At 43.3% G+C, this 15,461-nt stretch overlaps 1 protein-coding gene across 2 annotated transcripts in view; it reads right to left on the reverse strand.

The window, feature by feature from the left end:
* The window catches only part of LOC115169404 (NXPE family member 3-like), a 33,228-nt gene that overhangs the window by 10,370 nt on the left and 7,397 nt on the right, over nt 1–15,461 (reverse strand). For both annotated transcript variants that reach the window (XM_029724991.1, XM_029724983.1), the window contains exons 2-3: nt 8,489–8,565; nt 4,477–5,252 (exon numbers count right to left, since the gene is read on the reverse strand). In XM_029724991.1, coding sequence (XP_029580851.1) covers nt 4,477–5,252; nt 8,489–8,554 — 842 coding nt within the window. In that variant the 5' untranslated portion in view covers nt 8,555–8,565. The remainder of the gene's footprint in view (nt 1–4,476; nt 5,253–8,488; nt 8,566–15,461) is intronic.

The following is a 15,461-nucleotide window of genomic DNA, read 5'->3' on the forward strand; positions in this document are numbered from 1 at the left end:
ATTTCGCCCTCTAAGTGAAGACCGACTAATCTACCAGCTCAGTTTGTGGTTAACATAATTATAATATGGATAGTATTGCGTATAAACCCGGTGAGTCGTAGAAATTTGCACATACAGTGCCTTTAGAAAAAATTCACACCATTTGACTTTTCCATATTTTGTTGTTTTACAGCCTGAATTTATAATTGATTAAATTCAGATTTTTCATCACTGGCCTACACACAATTCCCCATAATATCAGAGTGGAATTATGTTTTTCTACATTTTTACAAATTAGTTAAAAAGAAAGCTAACATGTCTTGATTAATTTGGTAATCAACCCCTTTGTTAATGTGAAGTTCGTCAGTATGGGTAAACCCAGGCGCAGCATGGAGTTGGGCTCATCATATTTTATTTAAAGGTGAACCAGCAAAATACAATAAACAATACAACGAACGAAGAGCTTCGTTGTGCAAAATTACATGCAACCAAACAAAGACAAGATCCCACAACTGACTGTGGGAATAAGGGCTGCCTAAGTATGATCCCCAATCAGAGACAACGATAGACAGCTGCCTCTGATTGGGAACCATACTAGGCCAATCAAAGAAAAAGATAACATAGATATACAAAAACTAGAGTACCCACCCTAGTCACACCCTGACCTAACCAAAATATAGAGAATTTAAAGGATCTCTAAGGTCAGGGCGTGACAGTACCCCCACCCCACCCCAAAACCTGAAACTGTAAGGGAGGGTCCGGGTGGGCATCTACTTCCTCGGTGGCGGCTACAGTTCGGGGCGTAGCCCCAACTCCGCCCGCCAATCCCTCCGCTTTTGTGTCACCGGACCGTGAATCGTCGCCGGAGGAACCGGACCGTGGATCATCGCCGGAGGTTCTGGACTACCGACCGCCGCTGGAGGCTCTGGACTGCAGACCGCCGCTAAAGACTCTGGCCTGCAGACCGTCGCTGAAGGTTCAGGACTGGGAACCGTCGCTGGAGGCTTCGGACTGGGGACCGTCGCTGGAGGCTTCGGACTGGGGACCGTCGCTGGAGGCTCCTTGCCATGGATCATCGCTGCAGGTTCCGTGCCATGGATCATCACTGGAGGCTTCTTGCCATGTATCATCACTGGAGGCTCTGGGCCATGGATCATCACTGAAGGCTTTGTGCCATGGATTATCACTGGAGGCTCCGGACCATGGATTATCAGTGGAGGCTTCGTGCCATGGATCATCACTACAGGCTCCGGGCCATGGATCATCACTGGAGGCTTCGTGCCATGGATCATCACTGCAGGCTTCGGACCATGGATCATCACTGGAGGCTTTGGACCATGGATCATCACTGGAGGCTTCATACGTGGAGCCGGAATAGGTCTCACTGGACTGGGGAGACGCACTGGAGGCCGGGTGCGCAGAGCAGGCACAGGATATACTGGGCCGTGGAGGCGCACTGGAGGTCTGGAGCGTGGGGCTGGCACAACCCGTCCTGGCTGGATGCTTACTTTAGCCCGGCAAGTGCGGGGCGCTGGCACAGGACAAACTGGGCTGTGAAGGCGCACTGGCGACAGTGCGTAGAGCTGGCGCAAGATATACTGGGCCGTGGAGGTGCACTGGAGGTCTGGAGCATAGGGCTGGCACAACCTGTCCTGGCTGGATGCTCAGTTTAGCCCGGCAAGTGCGGGGAGTTGGAACAGGCCGCACTGGGTTGTGCTGGCGAACTGGGGGTACCGTGCGTAGAGCTGGCGCAGGATATACTGGGCCGTGGAGGCGCACTGGAGGTCTGGAGCATATGGCTGGCACAACCTGTCCTGACTGGTTGCTCAGTTTAGCCCGGCAAGTGCGGGGCGCTGGCACAGGACGAACTGGGCTGTGAAGGCATCCTGGCAACACAGAGCATAATGCTGGCGCAGGATATCCTGGACCGAGGAGGCGCACTGGAGACCAGGAGTGCTGAGCCGGCACAATCCGTCCTGGCTGAATGCCCCCTCTAGCACGGCAAATGCGGGGAGCAGACACAGATCGCACCGGGCTATGAATGCGCCCTGGCGATATAGTGCGCATCACAGCATAACTCGGTGCCTGACTGATCACCTGCTCCCTACGGTAAGCACGGGGAGTTGGCTCAGGTCTGAACCCTGACTTAGCCAATCTCCCCGTGTGCCTCCCTCCCCCCCCCTCATTGCCGTGCTAGTTCCTCATCTCGTCGCCGCTCTGCTCTCACTGCCTCCACCTGTTCCCATGGGAGGCGATCCCATCCAGCCTGGCACTCCTCCCACGTCCAGGATCCCTTGCCATCCAGGATGTCTTCCCAGGTCCATGTCTCCTGAGCACGCTGCTTGGTCCTTTTGTGGTGGGATCTTCTGTGACGTTCGTCATTATGGGTAGACCAAGGCGCAGCGTGAGTTGGGTTCATCATATTTTAAAGGTGAACCAGCAAAATACAATAAACAATACAACGAACAAAGAGCTTCGTCGTGCAAAATGACATGCAACCAAACAAAGACAAGATCCCACAACTGACTGTGGGAAAAAGGGCTACCTAAGTATGATCCCCAATCAGAGACAACGATAGATAGCTGCCTCTGATTGGGAACCATACTAGGCCAATCAAAGAAAAAGAAATCATAGATATACAAAAACTAGAGTACCCACCCTAGTCACACCCTGACCTAACAAAAATATAGAGAATTTAAAGGATCTCTAAGGTCAGGGCGTGACATTTATGGCAAGTCTTAATAAGTTCAGGAGCAAAAATCCACTTAACAAGTCACATAATAAGTTGCATGGACTCACTCTGTATGCAATAATACTGTTTAACATGATTTTTGATTGACTACCTAATATCTGTACCCCACATGTACAATTAACTTTCGGATCCCTCTGTCGAGCAGTGAATTTCAAACACAGATTCAACCACAAAGACCAGGGAGGTTTTCCAATGCCTCGCAAAGATGGGCACCTAATGGTAGATGGGTAAAAAAAAAACAGACATTGGACTATGCCTTTGAGCATAGTGAAGTTAATAATTACACTTTGGATGGTGTATCAAAACACCCAGTCACTACAAAGATACAAGTGTCCTTCCTGCCAATGGTGACTTTAAAACAGTTACAGAGTTGAATGGCTGTGATAGGACAAAACTGAGAATGGATCAACAACATTGTAGTTACTCCACAATACTAACCTAATTGACAGAGTGAAAATAAGGAAGCATATACAGTATAATATATTCCAAAACATTCATCCTGTTTGCAACAAGGCACTAAAGTAATACTGCAAAGCAATTAATGTTTTGTCCTGAATATAAAGTGTTATGTTTTGGGAAAATACAAAACAACACATTACTGAGTACCACTCTCCATATTTTCAAGCATAGCGGTGGCTGCATCATGTTATGGGTATGCTCGTAATTGTTAAGCACTGGGGAGCAGAGGTGAAAAAAGTACCTAAATGTCATACTTGAGTAAAAGTAAAGATACCTTAATAGAAAATGACTCAAGTAAAAGTAAAAGTCTCCAAGTAAAATACTAATTTATTAAAAGTCTAAAAGTATTTGGTTTAAAATATACTTAAATATAAAAAGAAAATGTAATTGCTAAATATACTTATGTATCAGAAGGAAAATAAGAAATAATTTAAATGTACTTATATTAAGCAAACCAGACGGCACCGTTTTCTTTTTTTTTACATTTACGGATAGCCAGGGGCACACTCCAACACTCAGACATAATTTACAAAGGAAGCATTTGTGTTTAGTGAGTCCGCCAGATCAGAGGCAATTTGACCTTTTTCCTGTCCTGCTAAGCATTCAAAATGTAAGGAGTACTTTTGGGTATCAGGGAAAATGTATGGTGTAAAAAGCACATTATCTTCTTCAGGAATGTATTGAAGTAAAAATAACAGTTGTCAAAAACATATATAGTAAATAAAACTGCTGGGGAGTCTATAACAAAACAGAATGGAGCTAAGCACAGGAAAATCCTCGGGGAAAACCTGGTTCAGTCAGCTTTCCAACAGACACTGGTAGATGAATTCACCTTTCAGAAGGACAATAACCTAAAACACAAGGCCAAATCTACACTGGAGTTGCTTAACAAGAAGACAGTGAATGTTCCTGAGTGGCCAAATTAGTTTTGACTTAAATCTGCTTGAAAATCTATGGCAAGACTTGAAGAGGGTTGTCTATGATAAACAACCAATTTCACAGAGCTTGAAGAATTCTGAAAATAATAATGGGCAAATGTTGCACAATTCAGGTGTGGAAAGCTTACCCAGAACGGGTATGAATCTTATGTAAATTATATTTCTGTATTTCATTTTCAATACATTTGCAAAATGTCTAAAAACATGTTTCCACTTTGCCATTATGGGGTATGGTGTGTAGATGGGTCAGAAAACAAATCCATTTCATCCATTTTGAATTCAAGCTGTAACAAAAAAATGTGGAATAAGTCAAGGTGTATGAATACTTTCTGAAGGCACTGTATCTACCTCTTTAGAAGGGTCGTCTCCAACTTGGAGAGTACTGCCTGGTAACCGCCCATGCTGTGGTAGGTCAAAGCAAGGCAAGGCAGGGAAGATGGCCGACGACAGAACCAGGTCTCCCCAGTGACTGGCTCTCTGTACTCACAGCAACACTGTGAGTTGTTCCCCACCAGCCTAGGACTTCTCTGGGCATTGCACATCGCCGTTTCCTGCTTGCCACCCTCCTCAAAGTAGCCTTGGAAGTAGACCTTATCTGGGTCCTGTTCCCTTTGCCTACACAGTACCTGCACGGCCTCACTGGAGTGCACTAGGCGGATGGACACCTTGGCAGGTCCGGGCCAAAGCAGGGCCAAGCGGGCAGTGTAGGTGCCATTAAAGTGGTCTGTTACAGCTCCATAAGTACTGGCCTTAAGTTCTGAGTTAAACAACTTGGCCTGAAAAAAGTCACCTCCATAGGTTTTGATCCTGTTTTTAGTATCTCTAGCTATCAAAATCACATCTATAAACCCTCCAACTGTGTGGTTTGAATTGGGGTTGACAACAGAGAATGAACACTTAGTGGGGTTTGTGGCCTCATCTGTGGATAAGAGGAAAACAGGCGGTAGTGACCATTGTAGCTCTGTGAGCAGAGATTCCCATTCCTCTTTACTTATTAAGGAGTCATTGGTTGGTGTAAATGTCCTGTTGGTGATACCACTACAATGACTTGTGAAGCCAGTGTGGTTGTATTTGAGATGATTGGATGGTGACACATTCAGTAGGCACTGGTTGAATTGACATACCTAAAGTGAGACAAAGAAACAATCTGTTTATCACCAAACAAACTATTGACCTAAACATTATGCTGACTAAAGCCAAAAGGCACATAGAAAGTGTACCTCAATACCTCTTGAGCTTAGTATAGCTGTCTTACCCCATCAAAACCCCAAACACAGTGCATTCGGAAAGTATTCAGACATCTTGACCTTTTTCACATTTTGATAAGTTGCAGCCTTATTCTAAAATTGATTAAATTGTTTTCCCCTCATCAATCTACACACACAATACCTCATAGTGACAAAGCAAAAACGGGTTTAGAAATTTTAGCGCATGTATTAAAACTAAAAACTGAAATATCACATTTACATAAGTATTAAGACGCTTTATACTCAGTAATTTTGTTGAAGCACCTTTGGCAGGGATTACAGCCTTGAGTCTTCTTGAGTATGACGCTAGAAGCTTGGCACACCTGTATTTGAGGAGTTTCTCCAATTCTTCTCTGCAGATCCTCTCAAGCTCTGTCAGGTTGTATGGGGAGCGTTGCTGCACAGCTATTTTCAGGTATCTCCAGAGATGTTCGATCGGGTTCAAGTCCGGGCTCTGGCTGGGCTACTCAAGGACATTCAGAGACTTGTCCCGAAGCCACTCCTGTGTTGTCTTGGCTGTGTGCTTAGGGTCATTGTCCTGCTGTAAGGTGAACCTTCACCCCAGTCTGAGGTCCTGAGCCCTCTAGAGCAGGTTTTCATCAAGGATCTCTCTTTACTTTGCTCCGTTCATCATTCCCTTGATCCTGACTAGTCTCCCAGTCCCTGCAGCTGAAAAACATCCGCACACCATGATGCTGCCACCACCATGCCTTAAGTTAACCTTTATTTAACTAGGCAAGTAAGTTAACCTGTCTGGGAACCTGGGACGTTTGCGTCCCACCCTAGTCAACAGCCAGTGGAATCGCGTCGCGCGAAATACAAATACCTCATAAATGCTATAACTTCAATTTCTCAAACATATGACTATTTTACACCATTTTATAGATACACCTCTCCTGAATTGAACCACGTTGTCCGATTTCAAAAAGGCTTTACAGCAAAAGCAAAACATTAGATTATGTTAGGAGAGTACCTTGCCAAAAATAATCACACTGCCATTTTCAAAGCAACTAGCATGCATCACAAATACCCAAAACACAGCTAAATGCAGCACTAACCTTTGACAATCTTCATCAGATGACACTCCTAGGACATCATGTTACACAATACATGCATTTTTGTTCAATAAAGTTCATATTTATATATAAAAACAGCATTTTACATCGCCACGTGATGTTCAGAAAATATATTCCCTCAAATGCTTCCGGTGGATCAGCGCTACAATATACAAAATTACTATTCGAAAACATTGGTCAAATATAATATTGTCATTCAAAGAATTATAGATTAACATCTCGTGAATGCAACCGCATTGCCAGATTTAAAAATAACTTTACTGGGAAATCACACTTTGCAATAAACGAGGTGCAATGCTCAGAAAAATAGGCTAGGCGATACAGGTTAGCGCCATCTTGGAGTCATCTAAAATCAAATATACTATTGTAAATATTCACTTACCTTTGATTATCTTCATCAGAAGGCACTTCCAGAAATCCCAGGTCCACAACAAATGTAGTTTTGTTCGAAAAAGTTAATAATTTATGTCCCAATAGCTCCTTCTTGTTAGCGCATTCCGAAGGCTACTCAAAATGTACGAGACGAGCGGGACTTGTCGTCACGAATGTGCAAAAAAACTATATTTACGTTCCCTCAAACATGTCAAACGTTGTATAACATAAATCTTTAGGGCCTTTTTCAATCAGAGCTTCAATAATATTCAAGGCGGACGATTGCATTGTCTTATTAAACGTTTCGAAACGAGAGGGTACCCACGGGCGCCCGCGTCATAGTAGTAATGGCCCACCGTCTATGACCAACTTTCCAGGCCTCTCGTTCGGTCAGTTTTTACCGGAGAAGACTCAAACCACTTTGTAAAGACTGTTGACATCTAGTGGAAGCCTTAGGAAGTGCTAAATGAATCCTAACTCACGGTGTGTTTCATAGGCAAAGTGTTGAAGGTGATTCCACAAATCAGATTTCCTGATTTCCTTTTCAAGGGCAAAACGACAGATTTTTACCTCGTCAGCTCGGCAATTCAATCCAGCAACCTTTCGGTTACTGGCCTAATGCTCTAACCACTAGGCTACCTGCCGCCGTAGGGATGGTGCCAAGTTTCCTCCAGACGTGACGCTTGGCATTCAGGCCAAAGAGTTCAATCTTGGTTTCATCAGACCAGAGAATCTGTTTCACATGGTCTGAGAGTCTTTAGGTGCCTTTGGCCAACTACAAACGGGATGTCATGCATTTTATTGAGGAGTGGCTTGCGTCTGGCCAATTTCTCATAAGGACCTGAATGGTAGTGTGCTGCAAAACTGGAGCAGAACTGGAGCTCTGTCAGAGTGACCATTGGGTTCTTGGTCATCTCCCTGACCAAGGCTTTTCTCCCCTGATTGCTCAGATTTGGCCGGGCTGACAGCTCTAGGAAGAGTCTTGGTGGTTCCAAACTTCTTCCATTTAAGAATGAAGGAGGCCACTGTGTTCTTGGGGACCTTCAATGCTGCAGATATTTTTTGTAAGCTTCCCCAGATCTTTGCCTCCATACAATCCTGTCTCGGAGGTCAACGGACAATTCCTTCGACCTCGTAGCTTGGTTTTTGCAAAGACATACACTGTCAACTGTGGAACCTTATATAGACAGGTGTGTGCCTTTCCAAATCATGTCCAATCAATTGTATTTACCACAGGTGGACTCCAATCAAGTTGTTCAAACACCTCAAGGATGATCGACGGAAACAGGATGCACCTGAGCTCAATTTCGAGTCTCATAGCAAAGGGTCTGAATACTTATGTAAATAAGGTATTTCTGTGTTTTATTTTTTATTAATTTTCGAAAATGTTAGGGAGCATTGTATGTAGATGGATGAGGATTTTTTTTATTTAATCAATTTTAGAATAAGGTTGTAACGTCACAAAATGTGGAAAAAGGGAAAGGATCTGAATACTTTCCGAATGCATTGTATAATCTTGTATCAATAATGCTGTCGTAAACAATGTATAGCTTCACAATGGTTAAAACAAAATAAATGTTTAAAATTATCCTATGGATGGCATGCCAGTCTTAACATCTGAAGCTCTGTTTATACATTTGGCTTGGGTTCCAGTTCAGAACTTACAAATAAAAGATAAATGCAGATCAATATAATCAAAGCCAATATCAGTAGCTGAAGCAGTCTTCCCATCCTCCATATATCTGTTGGTAAATTAAAGAGAACATCAAAGTGAACTTGAGCACAGTAATAATAAACAGTCACAATTATACCAATCCGAATGAAAATGTGTAAATTAATAGAATGGACCTATAATGTAGGTCAGGTTTATTCTCCGAAGGGAAGCTGAATTTATCAAGTTTTCTCAGCAGGATTGATGGGGCATATCCACAACATACTTTGCTTTGTACTCGGACTCTGGCCGAGAAGTTCACTGCTAGAGAGAACCACATGAGGATGGTGGACGCTAAAGTTAGCTATCTAGATAGCTAGATATTGACTGCATCCATTGTTTTTTCAACTTGCTGCTTGTCTGGTCACATTTTCAGTTCTCTTTGGTAAAGCCTACCACTCTTGTTCTTGATGAAAATAGAGAGCTGCTAATTCAACGGTTGTTGCTAGCCTGCATGAAGCTATATACTGCAGCTAGTGCTCGCACTGGAGGAGACGCAGATGGGCACTGTCTGGAGGCTCAATAGAGAGCAATAGTAATTGTAGGCCCTAACTCCGCCATGGCTCGTTGGCCAACGCTAATAGGGAAATTAATTGTTTAGATAAATGCCAAAAATAAGGTCTGAGGTAAACACAGGCTTTGGAGATCTTGTAAGTTTTTGTAAATCTTGACGCATTTATGTAATCCAAAAATCACTTAAAGCAGAAAGGTTTCATACTTCATAAAGGTCGTGGTAACTGAATGATATTATTGTTGTTCATTTTCTCGAAATCTAAAGGCAAAACCTAGATTTGAGCCAATGTCATAATAGCTGAAACTGTAATTACTACAACCTCGTGAATGTGTCAAAGTGGGCCTCCCGAGTGGTGCAGTGGTACTAAGTCACTACATCGCAATGCTTGAGGCGTCACTACAGACCCGGGTTCGATCCCAGGCTGTGTCACAGCCTGCCGTGACCAGGAGACCCATGAGGCGGTGTACAATTGGCCCAGCTTCATCCGGATTAGGGGAAGGTTTGTCTGGCCGGATTTCCTTGTCCTAGCGACTCCTTGTGGCGGGCCGGGCACCTGCAAGAAGACTTCAGTCGCCAGGTGTACGGTGTTTTCTCCGACACATTGGTGTGGCTGGCTTCCGGGTTAAGCGAGCAGTTTGTTAAGAAGCAGTGCTTGGCAGGGTCGTGTTTCGGAGGACGCATAGGCTCTCAACCTTTGCCTCTGTATGGGAGTTGCAACGATGGGACAAGACTGAAACTACCAATTGGATATCACGAAAAACGGGTAAAAGCACAAAAAAAAGTGACAGTGACAGGTTTTTATTTGATCAAAAACAACTTTATATTGAAGGCTACTATTTGTTTTGTAACAGAGGGGGTTAATATAAGCCTTGCTGTCTGCCTGTCAGACCTCATCAACATCGTTATGGATATATCCAAGTAAATACCAATAGAACAAAGCTCAAATAAACAAAAATGCAGCTAGTGTGTCATTCCAGGTGCAATGTTTGACATGACTGTGGTAGTTGAAGTTTGCTAGCTTGCTAGCTAGCAAGTGACACGAACGTTAGCAAAGATACTGGTAACTAACCCAAGATATCTCATCAGCGTCGTTTCCAATGGGAGAAAAATAAACTGTATCTTGGAAAGTCTACACATTATAGTTATCAGATTCACATGGAATTGTTGTGCAATTTAAATGTTTAAATATGAAACTATTTGTGAACAGATGAAATTTTAGCTTCTAAATGAGAGAATTGGTTTTCATAAGTGAACTAGGCTCAACTCAGTGGCCCTGCCCATGTGATCAGACATTGGTTGTGAACTATGAAACACGCCCTTCTCTCCCTACTACAGAAGCCCTTTACGAAAATGTAACATTTGTGTTCCCGAGGACGTGAGGATGGCTGTCCAGACGTTAAAAGGGCTGACATCAACTACAGAACTAAGACAACACCCTAACGAAATTAGCATTGTGTTCCAGACGACGTGAGGGCTGCTGTAAGTCGCTCTGGATAAGAGCGTCTGCTAAATGACTTAAATGTAAATGTAGCTCGCTCATTAATTTCTTAATCAAAATTATAGATTGCCTCTTGTCCGCTCGTTGTCCCCTTATGCCATAATTTGTACAGCTCAAGTGTTAGTAGAACCCACATTTGTTTAATAACCTGTTTGGGATAGGGGGCAGTATTTTCACGGCCGGATAAAAAACGTACCCGATTTAATCTGGTTACTACTCCTGCCCAGAAACTAGAATATACATATAATTAGTAAATTTGGATAGAAAGCAGTCTAATGTTTCTAAAACTGTTTGAATGGTGTCTGTGAGTATAACAGAACTCATATGGCAGGCCAAAACCTGAGAAGATTCCATACAGGAAGTGCCATGTCTGACAATTTGTTGTCCTTCTGTAGCATCTCCAGTCCAGAGCTGCCGGAGTCGCCCTCCAGTCCGGAGCTGCCGGAGTCGCCCTCCAGTCAGGAGCTGCAGGAGTCGCCCTCCAGTCCGGAGCTGCCGGAGTCACCCTCCAGTCCGAAGCTGCCAGAGACGCCCTCCAGTCCGGAGCTGCCAGAGTCGGTGCCCAGTCCGGAGCTGCCAGAGTTGCCCTCCAGTCCGGAGCTGCCAGAGTCGGCGCCCAGTCCGGAGCTTCCAGAGTCAGTGTCCAGTCCTGGGTCGGCGGCGAGGGTCCCCGCTCCAGAGGCGCCACCTAAGTGGGCCGTGCCAGAGGTGGAGCGGGGTCTGCGTCCCTAACCGGAGCCGCCACCACGGAGAAAAGCCCACCCAGACCCTCCCCTATAGGTTCAGGTTTTGCGGCCGGAGTCCGAACCTTTGGGGGGGGGGGTACTGTCACGCCCTGGCCATGGAGAGGTTTTTTTATTCTCTATTTTGGGTAGGCCAGGGTGTGACTAGGGTGGGCATTCTATGTTCCTTTTTCTATGCTCTTTATTTTCTATGTTTTGGCCGGGTATGGTTCTCAATCAGGGACAGCTGTCTATCATTGTCTTTGATTGGGAACCATACTTAGGTAGCCCTTTTCCCTCCTTGTGTTGTGGGAAGTTGACTTTGTTTATGGCACATAGCCTTTAGCTTCACGGTTTGTTGGGTAGTGTTTATTGTTTTGTTCGGCGTCTTTTCTAATAAAAATAATATGTACGCTCACCACGCTGCACCCTGGTCCTCTCCTTTCAACCGACGTGACATCTGACTTGTATGATAAGTTTGTCTCTCCTCATTTGATAGTAAAGAAATGAACCACCACACTACAGACCCTGGTTCGATTCCAGGCTGAATCACAACCGGCCGTGATTGGGTGTCCCATAGGGTGGTGCACAATTGGCCCAGCGTCGTCCGGGTTTGGCCAGGGTAGGCAGCCATTGTAATTAAGAATTTGTTCTTAATTAACTGGCTTGCCTAGTTAAGTAAAAAAAATATCAGCTATGTTTTTAAAAGGCAGTAAATGAGGCTGAATGAACTGTTTCGCTGCCAGACAAGGCTCCGCTGATTGCCATGTGTAGCAGTGGTAAAGTGTTGGGACTCTGCTTTAGGGGAGAGCTCATAAAGGCTCGTCCTATAAAACTACTGCTGTACACACCTTTTTTTTATTCATATACTCTCTGTAAATAAATAAGTAAATTCATCTAGCTGGCATGTTCAACGTAATGTTTCCACTCCTCCATTATCCAGTGTTGGTGATCGCGTGCCCACTGGAGCCGCTTCTTTTTGTTTTTAGTTGATAGGAGTGGAACCTGTCGTGGTCGTCTGCTGCAGTAGCCCATCAATGACAAGGCTCGACGAGTTATACGTTCCGAGATGCTGTTCTACACACCACTGTGGCACTGCGCCGTTATTTACCTGTTTGTGGCCCGTCTGTTAGCTTGCATGATTCTTGCCATTCTGCTTCGACCTCTCTCATCAACGAGCTGTTTTTGCCCATAGGACTTCCGCTGACTGAACACTGCCCTGCGTGAAAAGCCCAGGAGGGCAGACGTTTCTGAGATACTGGATCTGGCGCGCCTGGCTTCAATGATCATATCACACTCAGTCGCTTAGGTCACTTGTTTTGCCCATTCTAACGTTCAATCGAACAGTAACTAAATGCCTCGATGCCTGTCTGCCTGCTTTATATAGCAAGCCCCGGCCACATGACTCACTGTCTGTAGAAGCGATCCATTTTTGAGAATATGGTGGATTCTGACATTGCTCGTTCTGATATTTCTTCCTTTCTTTATTTGGGATTTATGCATTTTGTGTATTTAGGTATTACTGCACAGTTGGAGCTAGAAACACACATTTCGCTGCACCTGCGATAACATCTGCAAAATATGTGTATGCAACCAATAAAATTTGATATGAGCTAAACATTAGGAAGCTGGCTAGTTGACTGCTGTGGCTAGCCAAAAAAATAACACATTTGGAAAGTTTCATTATCTTATCGTTTGAGGCTTTAAAAGCGTTCTTACACTATGATTTTGAACATTCAAAGCAATTGGGAAACGTCCATGGCCGGCATTGTTGTCACCTTAGCTTGCTACATAACTTCTGAGTGATAGGAAGCACAAGCACCATCACCAATCAGCCTACACTACCGAACACACACCAGTCGTTACTATGACAAATAGCGTAGCCATGTTAGCAAATTACTATCTGAACACACACAAGTCTGACTTGGTCATGTAACTTGCTGTTTAGACAGTCAGTATTCCAAAACGGATTTGAAAAACCAAACTGATTTGAGCATTAACCTCTACGGGCTACGGGGGCAGTATTGAGAATTTTGGAAAAAATATGTGCCCATTTTTAACTGCCACCTACACCAACTCAGAAGCTAGGATATGCATATTATTACCAGATTTGGATAGAAAACACTCTGAATTTTCTAAAACAGTTTGAATGGTGTCTGTAAGTATAACAAAACTCATATTGCAGGCAAAAACCTGTGAAAAATAGATTTAAAAAAATGAGAATTTTGTGACTGTACTATTTAGTGTCATTGTTTTATAGATACCACAGTGAGAAAGGATTCAGTTCGCAACTCCTACTGCTTCCACTAGATGTCAACGATCTTTAGAAAGTTGTTGGAAGCATCTGTCATGAATACAGACCGAATTAGAATGCTTACAAGTTGACACGTAATCACTTCATTTTTTGCGCCTGCGCATGAATCTGAGAAGAGTGTCTTTGTCATAATCGTTTATTCTAGACACTTGATAGGTTGTGTGAAAATATTACTGATGTTTACTGATGTTTCACGTTAAAAATGGACCAAAAGATTAATGCTAAACAACGTTTGACATGTTTGAACAAACATAAATAGATTATTTACTAGGTTTTTTTTTAGCTTTTCGGCGTGACTTTACACTGCCCACCTCATTTTGTGGGAGCCTACTGAACGCTAACTATTTGGACATAAATTATGAACTTTGTCAAAAGAAACCACATTTGTTCTGGACCTGGGATCGCTGGCAGCGCCTTCTGATGGAGATAATCAAAGGTAAGGGGATATTTAGAATGTTATCGATATTAGATGATGCTAATGCTAACGGTATAGCTTAGCTTAGCTTAGCTTATAGCTTAGCTTATGTTGTTAGCATAGTACCCAGTTTATAGCAAAATGTGATTTCCCAGTAAAGTTATTTTGAGATCTGGCCATTCGGTAGCAATTACGAGATGATAATATATTATTCTTTGAATGACAATATTATAATTTACCAATGTTTTCGAATAGTAATTCCGTGATTTGTAATGCTGGATTCACTGGGAGCATTCGAGCCGAAAAAAATTCTGAATTTCACCGCGACTGTAAATGCTGTTTTTGGATATAAATATGAACTTGATGGAACTAAAAATGCATGTATTGTCTAACATAATGTCCTATGAGTGTCATCTGATGCAGATTGTCAAAGGTAAGTGCATAATTCTAGCTAGTTTTCTGTCTGTTGATGCCCTTCTTTGAATTGGCTAAACATTACACGCAGCTATTGTCAATGTACTCTCCTCACATAACCTAACTTTATGCATTCTCCGTAAAGCCTCTGAAAATCGGACAGCGTGGTTAGATTTAGGAGATATATCTTTCAAATGGAGGAAAATAGTTGATTATTTGAAATGATTACTCTTGCAGTTTTGAATTCCCCGCCATGGTCACATGACAATGAATCCCAATACCGGGATAAGATCCTGCCCCCTGGCCTCAACAGGTTTTAAGGCCGGCAGTGTGAACAAGGTTTCAGTGTAGAACATGGGGATGTATGAAACTTGCTCCTCAGCCTGACATGTTGCCACTTCACCTTGACTAACCTGTACCCCGCACATTGACTTAGTACCAGTACCCCCTTTATATAACCTTATTGTTATTTATTGTGTTACTTTTTGTCTTACTTTATTACATTTTTTATTCATTTATTTTAGCAAATATTTTCTTGTATTTTTTTTTATTCTGCATTGATTGTTAAGGGCTTGTAAGTAAGCATTTCACTGTAAGGTCTACACCTGTTGTGTTCGGCGCAAGTGACAAATAAATTGTGAACTTTTCGGTGGCGCCGACTGGTAAGACGTGGTCACATGTGCCAGCAAGCCAGAGGTCCTGGTTTGAGCCTTGGTGTGAGCCAATTAAGGAGGAAGCGGTACTCTCTGAGCAAGCAGGGTGACATCCTTTACATAAGCACAAAAATCTAAACAGATCAATAAAATGCCTCTTCCTTAAAACTCTAAGCACATTTTCAATTCACTGAGTACAACAAGCAAATTCACAAAGTACTTGCTTCCCTGTGGCTCAGTTGGTAGAGCATGGTGTTTGCAACACCAGGGTTGTGGGTTTGATTCCCACGGGGGGCCAGTACAAAAAATAAATGCATAAAAAGAAAATGAAATGTATGTATTCACTACTGTAAGTCGCTCTGGATAAGAGCGTCTGCTAAATGACTAAAATGTAAAT

This window comes from Salmo trutta, chromosome 3 (assembly GCF_901001165.1).
Source record: "Salmo trutta chromosome 3, fSalTru1.1, whole genome shotgun sequence".
NCBI lineage: Eukaryota > Metazoa > Chordata > Actinopteri > Salmoniformes > Salmonidae > Salmo > Salmo trutta.